This window comes from Cornus florida, unplaced genomic scaffold, assembly GCF_030987335.1.
Source record: "Cornus florida cultivar Cherokee Brave unplaced genomic scaffold, ASM3098733v1 CherokeeBrave_3.0.0_Hap2_Chr03, whole genome shotgun sequence".
NCBI classification, from domain to species: Eukaryota; Viridiplantae; Streptophyta; class Magnoliopsida; order Cornales; family Cornaceae; genus Cornus; species Cornus florida.
Genome location: NW_026775573.1, coordinates 27,081,104 through 27,099,353, shown reverse-complemented (window position 1 = coordinate 27,099,353; position 18,250 = coordinate 27,081,104). Strand labels below are relative to the sequence as shown.

Genomic DNA, 18,250 nt, shown 5'->3' with positions numbered 1-18,250 from the left:
TTATCGATAAAAAATAAAAAAATAAAAAAAAAATAAAAATTGACCTTGTTTTATTCCACGTGTAAAGTTTCCAAAATTTATTTATGCATGCTATTGAAGTTTTAAATTTAAGCCATCAAATCTAATTTTAAATTACACTCTTAAATTGTTAAAATCAAATGTATTAATCCATATGGAGCCTTTATTTTTTCTTCTTAATAGAAAATGGTACGTGCAAAAGTAAAGAGGATAAGTTTTTGCAGTAAAAAATACTTGCACCGAATGGTTAAGCAAAATTGTTAGGCCTAGATTGGTTACCATTTTGAAAGGATTAAGGATCGCCGAATTAATGTCTAAACCTAATGATCCTAATGATTCAAAACAAGGACAAAATGATTAACAGAACAAGGAAACGTAGTTTGAGTTGTCTCAATAACTGGATCAGAATGAAGAATTAAAATTGTTTTTAAATGAGACAACAAAAAACGGGGTCAGGAAACGCCGTTTGAGTTGTCTTAGGGATCAGAATGATTTTTTACTTTCTCGTCTAATGTATTAATGACCAATCGGAATAGTAGGCCTAACAATTCTGCCTAACTAGGTATAGTAATGCTAATACATATCACTAATCAATTAGATTTCTACGTACCCAAATGAGTTGGTTTGAAGAACTTTATAATTTATAATGCACACTTTTTTCTAATTTTCTTTTAGCTATTTTCTTTTGCTCTCTCCATCTAATTTTGGAGAGTTTTTAGTTTCCTATTTGTGAGGGGAAAGAAAAGGCACTATTTTTTTTTTCTTTCCTTTTCATTTATACCATATAAGAGAGGACTATGACTTTTTTAATTCTAATATGGCTTAACCAAATCAAGTTCCAGAAGTTTTCACATTTTCTCTTCCGCGATGCCTATCATTACTCAATTTATATTGCACATTTTTTTCTAATTTTCCTGAAAGGCAAGTTTTTGGACTCTCACCATTTTGACCCACCCCTAGCTGGATTTTCACAGAATTCAAGCATATCTATATCCAAGTCGATTTCATCTGAGAGAAATCCAGCACTCGGAAAAACTAAATCCGATAGTTGAAAAAACACCTATGTGATAATTCTCTTAATAACTACATAATTATCAATTAGAAATTAGATTAATAGAGCCTGTAAAAAAAATTTGGTGAATAAAAAGAATGTTAGGTGTTTGGTGACACATTATAATGAGTTATTTTTACAATTAAATTATTTTTTAATTTATTTGGTAACAATTTTTTTTAAACATTTTTATTACTAATTTTACAATAATATCATTTAATGTGATGTTACGATATTTGATAATTTCAACTTTATTAAGAAGGTTGTAACTGTCTTCATAAAAACTAAAAAGGACAAAATTATCTAATGGAAAAAAGCTACCTAAAATATTTCACCTCTACTCAAAACGTAAATTGAAAAGTTTCAAATTCTGAAAAAAAAATTAATAATTTTAAACAATAGAGAAACAATCTCAAACGGTCTCAATGTATCTTAAATATTGGGACACTTCAGAATTAAATTCTAGAATTATACCAAGTTATCAGCGATTAAATATGCAACATTTGTATGGTAAATATCTTAGATATTAGATGATGGTAGATTCTACCAACACTTGAATTGGAGACATTTGTATAGTTTGTAACTCTTACTGCAGAGTGTTTGAACTATAAATAGTGGTATGTGTTGATTGTCTCGACATCAAACAATAACTACTCTTTTACTTATGAATTTATAATATTATTTCGAGATAGTCAATAATTTCTTATGGTTATAATAAATGCAATAAACTAAAACATTGTATGGCCAATGACCCTCTAGCCAATAACCGACGCTATGGAACTATATTGGATGCAAGTTTAAAATTATTTAACCATCCATTGCACTTCAACTGATAATAATATCATTAATTTGTTTTTTATTAATATATCTTACTAAATTACTCTTTTAATTATATATTTCTAAAATATTACAATTGACTTTCCTATGGTGTGGGTTGTATATTAGGTAGTCTAACTTTTAAATAAAATAACAGTAATAATAATACATTACGTGTATGTGTGTGTTGGGCTCACGTCCTTACTCATATCACTCACAAGATATCTCCGAATTCAAAGGATGTGTCATTTTTTTTAATAATAATAATAATAATACATTACGTGTATATGTGAGTTGGGATGTGAGTTTCACCACATGATAGGTTCACGTCCCTACTCATATCACTCACAGGATATCTCCAAATTTAAAGGGTGTGGCATTTTTTTAATAATAATAATAATAAAAGGACGTTTAAAAGGAATACCCAACAAATTAAAGAATGCAAATATTTGTAAGTATCCTGGGACTATTGGCATTCAATACGGACACAATATAAGTGTGTCACTCACAATCTCTCCTCTCTTTGAGTTCGAGCCTACTAGGAGTTTGTTGTAAATGTGTGTCTTACTTTAGTACAGACTTTGTTGTAAATGTGTGTTTTACTTTAGTACAGACGATAAAGTGTCCGGAAAAAAAAAAAAAAAATTTGGAAGTATAGGATTAAAGATGCTGACAAGAAATTATAGGCGACATAAGCGGCAATGTCACAATGGTTCTAACACTTCAGCCGACACTCATAATGTTGTAAGTGTCAGTTGAGTTGTCAGCTAGGCAAAGTTGAAATTGTTTTTATCAGTTAACTAAAGAGTGAGTCTAACTAAAAGGAATTCAATTGAGACTGTAATTAGTCATAATCAAGAACGCAATAGACAAGATTTTTAGATCACAAGACCGATGGCAATAAACAATTAAGAGCAATAAACCCGATTGATACCCTATCAATAGATTATATTACCAATTTCAAATACGATTTTTTTTTTTCAATTGTCAATTTGAAATACTCAAGACCCTACAAAGATTGAACTCCTTGAATTAAGCTCTAAATAAAGTTAAAATAAACTTTAAATAAATTTACCTGATTAATTGCTTTAGCACATATTTTCATGCAAATTGATATTATTTATGATAATTACATTTGAAGTATATTTCATTATGCACCTCACCTCGAATTTTATTTAACTTATTCAAAGCCACTTAATTGTTTTACTTCAACCCACGCGTCTGTTTTAACTCAATTGTTCTACTCCAGACGTAGTTTTGAACCAACTGCTTTACTCCAACCCACGAACTTGTTTCATCCCAAATTTTTGTTTAACGGTCTTTGAATGTATTTTAGAGTTTCACACTCAGCACATTTGTTGATTGTTAACATTGTAAGCACGCACCGCAACAATAGTATTAGCACAAGAAGGGTCGTGGGCAAAAAAAACACTCTTACAGTATGCATATAGAGTGTATAACCTTTATATGTTCTGAAAAATTTCTAGCATTTAATTTTTGAGCAAACAAGGGGTCTGAATGCTGAAAAAATTAAAGTACCCATTTATAACTGAGTATTAACAAAATAATTAAATGTGAAATAAATAAAGTGTCCTTCTTTTTTTCTTTTTTTTTTTTTTTTTTTTTTTCTTCTTATATATAAGGGCATTATTATAAGAGAAGAGTATTTTTGAAATTTTATATTTTAAAAATGCCAATTTGTAACTCTCCCTCTCTCGTTCTCATTGCAAACAGTGTTAATGATAACTCAGAATCAAATAGTGCATACATAAAAATGATGATGGTGGACAGGAGGCACAAGTTATAAGGATGAGGATGCAAAGTAATCAATCTATCTGAGTGGATCAGCACAACACTTTTTGAATGCCACTAACTTCAACTTTTTCCCCAAACTTGGTGGCTTCAAACTAGTTCCCCTTAATGAACTGAAGAGAACAATCTCCAAAACCAACATTTTTGGTAGGCTGCTTTTGGACTGTTGATTGTGATTGAGAATATCAAAAGGAAGAAACCTTCTTTTACCCTCTCACCACCACACACACACACACACACACACACAGAGTTCATGAATTGGAAAGTAGAAAGAAGGTTGAAGAGGATTGCACCTAGGGGGCCACTTTTGAGACAGATGCCAAGTGTTTTCGTTTAACTTTGTTTGGGATCAGTTCTCCATATAGTCACCCACAATATTGACAGTAAACAACTTGCTAAGTGGCCCCAAAATACTGTTATCTGCAAGAGATGTACTCACATCACTTCCTTTGGTTAGATTTTTGTTTTCTGAATGATTCCTAAAACCAACCCAATTGTGTTGGTCTAAGTACTGAAAAAGGAGGCATTATCCCGCGTTCTCCGAGCTGTGTTCGAATACTACTCTCACAGAGAGAAAAAAAAATCCGGATAAAGGAGAAGAGCTAGAATAGATAACTTGACCGCTAACGTAAATTCTTGAACACGAAGTCGAAGAGCGGTGGAACGCAATTAGAACAATTATAAAAACTTTGTTGAGTTGAGTTATGATTCTTGAAACCATCTTGATCAGTTCACAGGTGAAAATTCCCCTTGGATCAACTGTCAACCAAGATAAATGAAATAAAAAATGCACAATCTTATTCGTAGTAACAACGGACTTACTTGGTTTGTAACTCTGCAAATCAATTCAAAAAAATTCAGAGAATAGAAAATAGTTTTCAGAAAATAATAAAAGACAAATCTAAAAACAAATCATTCTATAACTGAGTTTTCAGAAAACTGAACCAAACAGATTTTTTTTTTTTTTTTTTTTTTTTTACAATTTTAAAAATAGAATACTGTTCTCAAACCATCATGGAATGGTTTGAGTTGACCTAAAGTTTCTAGACATGGACTGAGTGGTCATGTGTTCAAATGCGTCAAAGCCAATCCAGAATGGTACAAACAAAATAAAATATAATATAAAAAATAAAAAGGAAAGCCAACAGACATGGGGATCGTGTAAGATCCTGATGGTATGGCATGATATTTTGCATAGAAGTAAAATGGCCCAACGTTTTTGGAAAGGTTGAGCACGAATGATATAACAAATGCATAGGAAAACCACTTTTAAGGGGGGACAAATATAATTGTGTCCATTTATGGTGGCTCAAGTAGTCCAGATCAAACAAGGCTTTTATCCGGATTTACGCATGGAGTTCAAAACAATCCAAAACAAATCCAAATGAATCAATGAGAAGTGACCATAAACTATTATGATACCAACTCAATAAATTATGGCTATCAACCTAACTTTCAATGTTGCTCCCACAGTCGTTTTCAGTTTATAAAAAAAAAAAAAAAATGTCACAAACATTGGCACCTGTGCTTTTAGTGACAACTATTGCTTCGCGTGCAAATATAAAATCACTTCAATGCAAAATCCATCCAAGTACAAAAACACACTCGTCCACTTTACTCCTACGGAGACTTGTACTCCTGACCTTTTATTTTGGGAGGTGAGAAAGTAGCACTAGGCTACATCAATGATAGTTCCCTCCTTTGGGATTCGGAGGATAGACCTCTATTTGCTAATTAGTATCATCTAAAACGTAATGTGGCAAAAGAAAATGAAAACCCGTACTAATATAAACACGTTGCAACCAGTGACTGTTGAACAATTCCAACTTTGTGTCACTAATAACGAATGATCACACGAAGAAAAAATATGGACCTTAAAAAGAAGTATCTTTGCAGTCAAAGAAACCATGGCACTAAAACAAGCACGCTTGTTTTCTTCAATCACATATATAAATCAGAAAGAAACTGCATCTAATGCAGCATACGAAATTCAACAAAGGTGCATGATGCCAGAACAGACCAGGTTCAACAACTAAAAGCAAGCAATTACAAATTGCAGAACCATCAAGTATGAATGATTATTATAATGAAAGAACCTACAAAGATATCTCAAGCTTCAGCTTTCAACTTGCCCAGAAAGACGGTAAATTCCAAGTTTCTTTTTGCCAAAAGCAAAAAAGATGAGGTACTATTATTAGTTTTTCCTACTCCAAAAACAAACTTCCCACAGGATACCCCTACTAATTACGACTGCCCCAAATTTTTGTAGCACCCACTACGGCATGTTCAAGTACCTGCAATGACACGAGAAAAGCAAAATTTTAGTTCATAAGAAATTATGCCAGATGATGTTGAGATCATTTTGGGTGGCCACAGTCTAATTGTCAGAAGATTTGCACGTAGATCACTAAAAATTGTAATTGCATATTAAAAGTATAGTCAACGAGATGTTAATATATTTTCAGGGGCAGTTAACACCAACAATACACAAGTTTACTGCACCCTAAATTGAGTGTGGAAAATAGTGCATACAACACACATTAAATTTCTAGAAACAGTAGCCAGTCTTGTATAACACTTGAGACAACCTTTCAAGATTCCGGAATTGATAAACAGAGTCCCTGAATACTAGAGAGAAGTATAAACCAACAGATTGTATATAGAAAGCAATCTTCCAAGTTCTGGAAGTTGCATATGGAGCCCATCAAAAGACCCTGTCATTTCTTACTCTTTCTCCCTTGTATGGTAATTGGTTATAGAAGATCAAGCCTAGAAAGTGAGAGTCAAAGTACAAAATGTCAAAGTGTAAGGACAATTGATCATTAACATGAGTTAGAGTTTGCCTCCGATCCTCCCATAAAGAAAAGAGTTAAATTAGCACCCAATGCTCAAAACTGTTTAAACGAGAATAGTTAACTTGACAGTCAAATCCAACAACTCAATCTCTTTTCTTCCAACCATAATCCTCGTCAAATTTCATCAATGGGAACATTCTTTCTGACAACTGAGTTCTTTAATAATGTGCCGCCAACAAAAGGTAGCTTCCGTTCACCTCAACTCCCATAGTAATTTCCAATTAGAATCATGAAATTGTGAAGGCACTCCTTAAACACAGAACCACTTTTCCTTTCACGGGAAAAGCTGAGTGATACTCTACAAGACATGCATGCATCCACTCAAGACTTACCCAACTCTTCCTCCCAGTAAAGTATAACCAAAAAAAACAATCACACATAGAGAGAGACCGCGATGGACAAATGCAGTCGCATTTTTTTTCCTAGTATTTTAATTAAGAATGAGCAGATGGTTCTTTTATGTCAAAAGCACTCCTGGTTCTAACTAGTATACTTGGTATATCTATCAAATCCAACTACGAAAAGCAAAGGTACCTAAAATTACATACGACTTGAGCCCCATTTAACAGGTGCAACTCGGAACAGGTTAACACCAGAAAAAAAATCAATCCAACCTTGACTATCAAGTTTAATTTTAAACTAATAGACTCGACCAGATGACAATGCTAACCCATTAAAAGTAGGAAGCAGAGAGGCCTGCCCATGCTAATAGCTTCTCAATGAGCTTGATGAGTCTCCCGACCCACTGCCACTGGTTTGAGTTGCCATAGTAAAAGGGTGAAATGGAATTTGCCATAAATTACAATATGCTGTAGCTACAAAGTTCCTCTAAAAATCTCCACAACCATTTCCCAGGTATCTAAAGATTCGTAAGAGCCACATTACTAACATCCTATAACTTTAGGGTTTTTGAGCACAAATTCTCAATCCACCAAATGAGCTTCTTCTCTGCCTAATTGGCAATCACTATAGAACTTCCTATATTTTCTATGTTATTTTGGTGAACTTTGGAATGATAAAGATTTATAAATCATGATACTCCTTTTAGGGGTGCCATTGTAGTATTTGTCATGCATCTGACATGGATATGCATCAGACCATGGTTGTTAAAATCGCGATTCTAACTCATATAATCGCACGATTCAACGATCCAACATGCCCAAATCGATCCGAATCGCATAAAAATCGTAGCTTGTGCAGAATCGTGGGATTGTACGATTCTATACGATCCCAACGATTCTGAATTACTCCATGTTTGTGGTCTTGTTTTGGGTTGTCTTATTATTTTGAGGTCCGTTGGGTTACAGGCCACTTTTAAATAGAAAGGCCCAACAGATGTGAGGCCCAGATAGTAATTATAAATATTGAAAAAGTCAGAAGTAGAAGAAGCCCTAGATCAATTAGCACAGTGCCACAGTTCCTTCTCTTTCGCGACCGACAAAGCAGCTCCAGTACAACTGCGATGAAGAGATAAGATGCCCAATGGAAAAAAGGATATAAAAAAAAAGAGTTGCTAGGGTTTCGGGTGAAGTAGAAGAAGAAGCAGAGGAGGAGGAGAGAGAGAGGGAACAAGAGACTAAGAGAGCTTACCTGAGAAAGATGAGAGGAGCTGCCGTTGATCTTTGGGTCTCGGCTTATTTCGCAGACTCATACCAAAGAGATAGACAAGAGATGTCTAAACACTTGACCTAAAATCTGTAAACTTACTGTCTTACCTTTCTTGATATATTAGAGGCACTATGTTATGTAGTAGGGTTAATTATAACTGTTATGCAACCAATCATATTTTAACCAGCAAAGCGAAATTAAAAAAATTAAATTTAAAAATTAAGAATTTAAAAGAATCTGTTTGAATATTTTTATATGAACCTATCCCTCTTATATAATTACTTTTTTTTATATATATTCTTGTGTTTTGGCTTTTTTTCTATTTATTTCAAAGATAATTTTTGTTTACAAAGCTAGTTTGAGTTGTATTTTTATTAGTTTGGTAGAATTACAATTCATGATCCAATTCTAGGAAGTCCAAAACAATTATACGAACAACCTTGCATCAGACAGCTGGAATATGTTGAATACGGATGAGACGTGTCCTTTCTTCTTCTTTTTTCCCTTTCTGAAGTCAGACACAACTAGTATACAACAGTAACACATTGGGGATACGTTTTGGATACATGGGGCAAGTTTGTATTTTTTATTTTTTTAAAAGAGGTCCTAGTTGTTAGCCGAAAACACGCTGTTTCATGAAAAAATTCTGTTTATATTGAAAGTCTGTGGTTCAAAACAAAAAGACAAAACGATAGGAGGAAACAAAATGTTCATTTGAAATCCAAAGAGGAAAGAAGAAGAAGAAGAAGAAGAAGAAGAAAAAGAAGAAGAAGCAAAAAGAAGGGGAACTGCCTATCACCAGCAGGTATGTAGATTCTGGGTTAAGGTTTCTACTTTCTAGCTTTCTGCACTATTCTCTCGTCCAGAAATGTTCATAAATGTTCTGTTTACTTCAGAGAAAGGCACTCAAATGGGGGGAGCGCATCCCATGCATTGCACAAAGAACAAAGGATCCGCAATAGCCTCAAGGTATCCAAAAAGTACATGATATACTCCACAGATTTACAATACCAATCGTGTATCCAAAAAAAAATAAGGAACTAAGTAGATCAAATTTGAATGTCCACATAGGAGTCTCCTCCCCTTCAAAGGATCTCCTATTACAATGTACACTCATCCATTTTGTCCCAATTGAGACTTTGCACTCTCCACCTATTCTTTAGAGGGTAAGTAGATACCATTCAAGATACCTCTTGGCAATATGTCCATGGTAATATTCGTGGTAAAATGTATTTTAAATCCTAAGAATGTCCCAAAACAATGAAAACCCCTCAGGGTTTCTTGGGAAAATATTAGAAAAAATGAAATTAAGAACAACATAAACTATAAGAAGATGAGAAACTAGAACTCTTACTCACAATAATGCTTTTGACAAAACCTGAACATTGAGCATGTAATTTGATTCTATTGCATTTATCCAGCCATCAAAGAAATAAACAGATCTTGAAAGAGGGAATTTCCTAACTGCATGCCTCTAAAAGTTAAACTTCAACATTTATGAGCTTCAACAATTACAATCTGATTGACAACAGAGATGCAACAGCAAATCCACTACCTTCAATTTAAAACAAATCCTTTCTAAATAATGACGACGCCTCAAAAGCCCCAATTCATCGCATTATAGATTTCTACTCATTCCGATCCAATCACTGCCACCTTACCACTACTTCTATCACTCAACTAGTAATCAAACATTACATTAGATACTTGCATGCTTTCATTGCGCCTTTAGACACAAAAATAGTATGTGGTAGAACAACTTTCATTTTATATTTCAACTTGCCATGTTGAACCGTGCACGATCTAAATTGTATATGTCTTCCCTAGCCTATAATCCTATAATCCACATATTTCGAAGTGGCTAGAAAGAAATGAACCAAAAACATTCAGATCTCAGGATATCCATAAAAGGGAGCAACAATAAACAGAACCACAGAGAACACCTTTAGAGATAACTAATAAATTAGAGGGAAACTACAGTTGGAGCGAGATAGTTTTGATTGAAGGGCTAGAAATTATGCAAATAATAGAGTAGTAGTTAGCTACTTAGATGAGAGCTAAGAAGCACTGAACAGACATAGGAAACATATACGACATTATATGTCATGTTGACATGGAAAATCAAAAAATATAAAGTACTATGCTGGGACAGTGAGAACATGCTAATAAAATACAAAACTAATATTATATATGGCATATGAATACTCTATAACTGTAATATGCAAATGTAATTGATACATCATATAAATTCATATAATATGATTACCACTGTTACTTGTAAAATAATAAACAATAAAAACCGGAATACATGGAATGTAAATTTAGAAGTGCTAAAGGAAATGATAATATAGCGATAACAACTTACAACTCAAGACAATAATATTACTCAAAGTAATTATTTTCGATACCTAGGATCAATCGTGCAAAAAGATCCGGAGATTGATGATGGGGTCAATAGTAGAATTGGGATAGGTTAGGACGAAGTGGAGGAATGCTAGTGGGGTTTTATGTTATAAACGGATGCCAAACAAATTAAAGGGAAACGTATATTGAACAGTCATTAGACCAGCTATGTTATATGGTGCGGAATGTTGGGCATTAAAAAAGAAACACGAACAACACATCCATGTGGCAAAAATGCAGATTTTAAGATGGAGATTAGGAATAACTAGAGGGAGAAATTAAGAGTGTCGCCTATTAGTGAGAAAATAAGAGAGAGTAGACTTTAGTGATATGGACATATTCAATGGTAACCAGTAGATGCACCCATGAGGAGAGGTAGATTGATTTGCATAAAAGATAGAGACAAAGAGGCCAACCAAAACTAACATGGAATGAAGTGATAAGAAATGATTTTATTAAAATTAAGTCTAGTAAAAGATATGGCAAGACAGAAAAGAGTGGAAGATGATAATCCATGTGGATGGTTACTTATCAAAAAAAAAAAAAAAAAAAAAAAAAGAATCCATGTGGATGACCCTGTTTGTATGGGATAAAGGCAAGGATGATAATGATGACAATGACGCCGAATTATCAAAATAAATAAGATTACCACTGCCACATAGAGGTCATAATAATGACATGACATGCACCCATATGTTTGTTTGTTTGTAAAAAGATTATGTATATGTACAGGCGCACACATAATTTGATGATTTTCTCCTACTTCCTTGCCCCCTCCATTGAGAAAACCTTCCTATTGGTTTTTAAATATCATCAAAGTTCATATAAATTTTATATAAGCCTCTAATCTGATTTTTAATAACATTACACTTTTTTTAATGCCAAAAGAAAGTCAACTAAAACATTCAAATACATCAGTGACATGTTAACACATGTTCAATAAAGTGTGGATTATGTTATTCGAAATTAAGAATTGCTTTTTTAAATTAATGAGGTATAAAACATATCTCCTTCTTAAATCTGTCTTTAAGTCTTAGAATGAGTGAAAACAAATTTTCCCGAGTGTCCAATCCCACTAGGCAAATTCTAGATCTACCTACAACAGAACATGCCATTTACATTTCAAAGCATATATAGGAGCATTTTTTCCCTCTTCTATATAGTGCAGAAGTTATTAAAAAAAATGCTAATATAGAATAGAAAGTACATACCAAAAACCAACAAAAGAGAGCATTGCTACACACTGGCATCCTCAAATCACGAAAACAAGACATGTAAATTAGAAATGGATAAGGGACAAAGAGAATTGAAGGCATATTTCCCAAGACCTCAAAAATAGTTAGCAAGATATAAATTTGGCTCGTATAAACTTAAACAAGAAATCAATGCAGTAAATAAAGCCATCACTGCTAATAGTTTAAAATTAGAGTCCTTGTCTTTTTTTCTTTCCTTGATAGATATATAGAGCTAGTTATAAGACATTAACCAACTTTCACTCATAAAAAGCATACAACAAAGAAGATAGATGCACCTATAACAAAAAATAAATAAATAAATAAAATTTGTTAGAATTCGAAAACAAAACCAGGCCTTAAATTGCGAAATTATAGAGGGTATACTCAATCTAACCGTCACATTGTCTTTTTCAATTCTCATATCCATTTTATATTAGGTATTTTTATCTATTCATGCAGCATCAATAATTTTAAACAAATTTACATTAAGAAAAAGAAATGAACAAAGTAGGAACATACAATGCGCCATCATTGTCCTGCCTCCCGATGATTGAAAGCGCCGCAAATCACCCATCTTTTCCATTCCACCCTATCAATCCCAATCCCAATTCCTTCTTATCAACCAAAATTCATAAACTAGCAAAAACACAACTAGTTGACCCCTCATTTCATCAATCAAATGACACAATTAATGAATATTCAGCCATCAGAAATATACGTCATCTAGCACATCGGTTTGTGAATGAAAAAAAAAAATACTTTTCTTATTTGTCATGTGTCCTAGAAACACAGTAAGACTCACAAAGAAACTATTAGCGATCTTGACAAGTTCGGCAGAAGGTACCGTGAGACAGCTCGCAACACGCCCGCACGTTGACTGTGAGGTGAGATGTAAGGCGGACCGCACCGTGCAGCGGCAAAAGCGACTGAGCGCATCCTAATTCTCCCAGATTCCTATATGAAACAAAGGATTGAACAACAGTAATAAGAAAATAAAAAAATTGATCACCAAAAACCCTAGATATTTTAGGGTCCACTTGGTTGCTGTGAAAATGTAGTTTTAAATCTTAGAAAATGTTTTGATATTCGACTGAGCTTCACAAACTATATGACATTTTGTGTTGTATATTACCTGGGATTGGCGAAGGAGAGGCGGCGAGGTTGGAGGCGAGGAGCAGCGAGGGGCGGCGGACGGAGGCGAGGGAGTGGCGGCGAAGAGCGGATGGTTGAAGCCCTAGCGGTGGAGATGAACGATCTGGAGAGCGAACCACGCCAGGCCATTGTCAGCACAGTCTCTCTCTCACTCTAGGTGGTGGTGATAGAGAATGAAGAAGCGCGAAATGGTGAGGATTTTGTGTAGGGTTTAAGCGGATAGCGACTCTGTGTTTCAAACAAATGTATACGTTTCGTTGATGTGGCTCTTATCAAACCTGGTTCGGTCTCCGAAAATTCAGTAAAAAATATATATATATATTTTTTTCAAAAAATGGCTTTTGATAATATTTCGAAAACAAATTATTATTATTTATTTTTTTAAGTTCTTAAAATTTCTTTTTAGACATAAAAGTAAAACCTATCCCAATATAATTTAGAAGTAATATCAAAGCTTATAAAAGATTAGTATTATTAGTTTCTTATTTCAAAATTTGTCAAGTTAACTTTAAAATGTGACACAGAAAGCTTTATCATTATACTAATTTGTAATCAAATGTATGATTTTTAAAACAAAAATAAAAAAAATTTGGAACTCTTAAAACCACTAAAGTTGTTGAAACATTCATTGTTTAAAAATCGTTACCCTCATTTTACTTAATATATATATAAAATAGTGTTAGTCCATTCGAGGGAGTTGCACACATGGAGCTTTAACGAGGGAATGTCTATGATAAGATGATGTGTCACAGTACTATTGGGTGTTGAGATTACAATTGACACGCCATGAACATCAGTTGCTAAAGCAAAAAAAAACTGCTCTATATACTATAGGATAAATTGGTAATTTAACATGTTCCGTAGCTTCGTTAAGGACAAATTTTGGTTTTGTCCTTGGATTGCATATTTTAAAAAGTTCAGGGGGTAATACTTAATTTAGGGGGAGTTTTGTGCTTTTGGCTGATAGGTTAGGGGGTTTGTTCTCTTTCCCCTGAAAATTATGATAGAAAATAATTCCAGGGTGAGTTCCACATAAATAAAAATTTCAAATAAAATAAGGATTGGTCCAAGCTGGGGACCCTAAAAAACGGGCCAACTGCTAAGTCATGTGGGCTACTGGACTCGGGAGGCCCATTTTCAAATCCACATATTGGTGAGCCGAACATTTTACGTTCATGCAACAAAAGCAATTGAGAAGAAGAGAAGCCATTGAAGAGCGACAGAGCTTGATCGCAGCGGGTTTGGTTGGGTTCAAGTTGAATCACTGTGTGAGTGTGTGTGTGTGTTTGATCATCGATGCTTGGAGGAGAAATGCGGAGAGCTTTAAGGGCCTACGGGGCAGTGCTGAGGCTAGTGAGGCGTCTGCCCAAGGACACAAGACCTTACTATGCCAAATACGCCAGAGAGAACTTCGTTAACTACAGAGACTTCGACGCCAACGACCCCAATGCCCTCCAAGAACTCTTCCAGAGGACTTACACTCATTCCCTCTGGGTCCTCAACAAGGTTAATTCCTCTTTCTCTCTCTCCACATAGATGATAATATGAATATAAGTCTCTCTCTATACATATATATGTATATATATGTGTGCGTGGAATTAAGCTGTTCATTTAGATATGCATTTGATTTTTCTGGGTCCTCAACAAGGTTAATTCCGCTCTCCCTCTCTCTCCCCCAACATTTATGGTAATATGAATACGTTTCTCTATATATGTGTGTGCGTGGAATTTAAGCTGTTCATTTACAGATGGGTTTGATTTTTTTTTTTTTTTCCTATTATGATGGTTGCAGTATTCGGTGGATGAAGCAGCGGCAGAAAAGCTGAAGGAGATATGCTGCAGTTGATGATTGCGAGAGTGCCTACCAAACGTTTGCTGTTATTCCCCAAAGAGGATAGTCCTCTTACAGAGTTACAGTTCTCTGTTTCTTGTTTCAATAACTGCGAGTTTCAGTGAATTGGTCTATATATGCTGTGATTACTTCTTGCATGGTGTTTGGTGATTATGTTTAAATTAGCCAGAAATGGTTGAGAATTTAGTTAACAAAGTTGGTGATTTTTATTGACGAAATTGCAATTCTGTTTGGTGTTTTTGATGCTGCATTTTGGGTGGATTGATTTATATTTTATTTGCAGACTTCTTTCTGCTTTGTTATAGAACTTCGTATTATTGTATAGAGTTAGCTATGAGCTTTCCATGGAAGTTGGTGAGTGTTGTTACATGCAGACTATATGTGTTGTTAGATGGAGACTAAAAGGGTTGATCGGATGTTTATTTTAATAATCTATTTGTGTTCCTCAAACTTTGCGGTGATTAAAACCAATTTTTTTCTAACTAATATTTCAAATGATAGAATTTTGTACACTTTGATTATATACCTCTTTAGTGTTATTTTAAAATTCTGATCAATCAAACACAAATGCTTTGAGACTTAAAATATCCATAATTTGTGGACTGGTACTACAAGTACCTGCATAAGAAAATACAGGTTGAGTTACTTCTCTTATTGAAAGGTGCAAAATCCAATGAAATGCTCTAGTTTGCTCCTATAATTCTAATGCATTCGTCATTTTCACAACAATTACATTTGCAATTTGTTCCTGGACTTCTTTAGAGGTCGGCTGGTAGTATAGGTTTTCTAGACGATGCTTGCAAATTGAATAGATACATTGGCACTTGCATTGTGTGCAAAATGTAATGTTTACTCATTCATTTCAAAGCACTGGCAGAAAATGTCTTCCTTGATGTCTCTGATCTGGCCAGTATTTGCTACATTGACATCGATTAGCATGTCAGAATGTTTCAGCATCTAAAACTATGTAGTTGGTTCAAATGTGTCAGGATTATATTTCTACATGAAGTTGTTTGTGTATACCATAGAGGAGAGTGAGTGAATATGTTATATTTATCTTTTTCTTTTAACTTTTTTTATGTTTCTCATTTTTGTACTGGCTTTGCTACACTATTTTGTTCTGCAGTGTTTTTTTTTTTAAAATTTTGATTCTCATCTAAAACTACGCTCCGTTTATTTAAATGTAGAACATATTCGTCGTATAACATTTTTCATGTAAAAGCTTTTACATGTATAACTTTTCTTTTCCTACTTTCTGTGTGCATTCATAGATCGATAACAACAGAGTTCGAGGAGGAACATTTGGTATGGATTTAGATCTGAATTACCTTAGGTGATTCTATATGTTTGGAATCTGACTATCTAGGATTGTATTACCTTTCTTTATGATTTTGATCTACTTGGACTACATCTTGTTGGGGTTTTCCACGAAAATGGTGTCTTTATATGTGGTTGGTTGTTTATTTATTTTTACTCTCTGTATTATATAATTTATATTACTGCATTTAAAGTACACTTGCGGTTGATGAACCCTGTTGTTTCAACTAAATCTTACATCAAATGAAATCCAAAAGTGCTGCAACATCCGGGAATTTCTTAATACAGGAAGCTATCTATTTCCCAAAATATATTATAAGCAATGAGGAACTCAAAAGGAATCAGTGTTGGAAAGTTGATTAATGATAAAGTTATGCGGGTTTTCCGAATAGAAGTGCTGGTGGGCAAGGCATAGAAGATAATTAAGTAAATTTTTGTTTGCTTGGAATGATGGGCAGGGTGTCCATGATCTTGGCACGAGTGGGGTGGTCTGTGGGTACAGAAGTGGACTTAGGGGAATGTAAGTGGAGATCAATTACTATCCTTGGTTCAGTCTCCAGGAGGCTTGTATGTATCACCTCTTGCCCAAAATTGACTCTATCTCTCTCTCAACCATAGAGGCGCTGAACCATTATCTACTTGAAACTAGGATGCTAGACAAGTTTTATGGTTGATCTTAATTCCCTGTAGTACTCAATGTGCACAAGTAAATTTGGTGATCTCCTATATCTTCACCCCCCCCACCCCCCCCCCCCCCCCCCCCCCCCAAAAAAAAAAAAAAAAAGAAAACCACTGAGTCTGCTTGGCATAATCTGTATTGTTAGATAAATCATTTCAATATTTGTTATGGTGTCCATTTCTGATAGTGAACTTCTTTTGAGTGTTAATATCAAAGTTGTGTTTGTTATTAAATTTTAACTGGATTATGCAGTTCCTCTTTTTTAAGGTTTTGATTTGATTACCCAATAAGATAATTGCTTTCCCATCTCTAGATTTGTATGGCAGAGCAAGTTATGTGCAATTTTAATGCGGTGAAAACATGGGATAATCTTGGGTTTTCTATATTACTGTTGCATGTACTTGGGCTACCCCTTGGCTTATATACATATAGCTATATATAAGCCAAGGGATAGCCCAAGTACATGCAACAGTAATATAGAAAACCCAAGATGTTGCATGTGCTTGGGCTATTACATTGTTATCCCCCCATAGCTTTTCTTTTAGGTGGTCTAGCCTTCATATTGTAACACTAATAATCTGATGATTGTGTTTTAAACTTGCTTAAGTGTTAGTTCAGAGCTTTGGGAACGTTTTGTCAAATTACGTTAATATACTTGGACAGGACTTGTGGGCTTGGCTTGAAATTTTATCTGATTTGATTGATTCATATTCGATGTGAATACTAGACAAATTGATTGAGTTCAGCAGAATTCACAATTTACCTGTGTCTCCGACTTTAGGGTTTTAAACAATGATATTGAGACAGCACACTTCTAATTCAAAGAACTCGTTTTGCGCATGAGAAGGTTTAAAGCAACGAGTACTCTCTTCAATTACAGGCTTAATATTTCACTGGTAACACAGTCTTGATCTGGATGAGTACTAAATCTACTGATCTCGTGGTCTTTTTGGTTGATTATTACCATCATTTCTTCATGGTCTTTTTCATCTCTCTTTCATGTTTTCAAAAGATGCACTAGGCAAAACCGAACTGCGTCTTGGTTATTGGAAATTTTATTGCATTCACCCCACGAGAAATTATTTCATAATTGGGGATTACGTGGTATAATTGGTTGAGACCAAGCAAAAATTTCTCTTTCACCACGCATTGATTGATGTTCAGTTGTTAATAGTAAATTTTTTGAGGATAGGTTGATTTGTTAAATGTATTTTGATCCTCTTTGTTCATAAAAGCGAAGTATCCAGGTTTTATTTACTCCAGTTTCTTGATAGGAGGCATTTGTGGACAGAACCTGAACTCCTCGGTAATTAGTAATTGAGTGATGATACCTGCAGAATCAGTCTGAGAGTCAGTATTGGGACCCATCATTTTTGTGAGTGGGGTTAACAAATCATTCACAGTCGGCCTTAGTCAAATTGGTCAAATAGTAACGTGTTGGAAATATATATA

The 18,250-nt window shown here is 34.3% G+C and overlaps 2 protein-coding genes across 5 annotated transcripts; one reads left to right on the top strand and one right to left on the bottom strand.

Annotated features, from left to right (window-relative positions):
- Positions 1-5,625: 5,625 nt before the first annotated feature.
- LOC132300043 (uncharacterized) lies at positions 5,626-13,238 on the bottom strand. 4 transcript variants are annotated; one of them, XR_009480253.1, is made up of 4 exons: positions 12,931-13,238; positions 12,601-12,752; positions 12,318-12,387; positions 5,626-5,991 (listed from the first exon to the last, which is right to left on the bottom strand). XR_009480253.1 is itself a non-coding variant. In XM_059796971.1 (4 exons), the coding sequence occupies exons 1-3, from the start codon at positions 13,077-13,079 to the stop codon at positions 12,365-12,367; spliced, it is 282 nt and encodes a 93-aa protein (XP_059652954.1). In that variant the 5' UTR covers positions 13,080-13,235; the 3' UTR covers positions 5,626-5,991; positions 12,318-12,364. The 4 variants fall into 4 exon arrangements, 3 of the variants coding, with proteins under 3 accessions (XP_059652954.1, XP_059652953.1, XP_059652955.1); XM_059796971.1 differs by having other exon boundaries at positions 12,643-12,752; positions 12,931-13,235; XM_059796970.1 differs by lacking the exon at positions 12,318-12,387 and having other exon boundaries at positions 12,931-13,237.
- A 789-nt stretch (positions 13,239-14,027) lies between these two features.
- LOC132298713 (LYR motif-containing protein At3g19508) lies at positions 14,028-15,029 on the top strand. Its single transcript, XM_059795093.1, has 2 exons — positions 14,028-14,456; positions 14,743-15,029. The coding sequence occupies exons 1-2, from the start codon at positions 14,247-14,249 to the stop codon at positions 14,794-14,796; spliced, it is 264 nt and encodes an 87-aa protein (XP_059651076.1). The 5' UTR covers positions 14,028-14,246; the 3' UTR covers positions 14,797-15,029.
- The last annotated feature ends 3,221 nt before the right edge of the window (positions 15,030-18,250 follow it).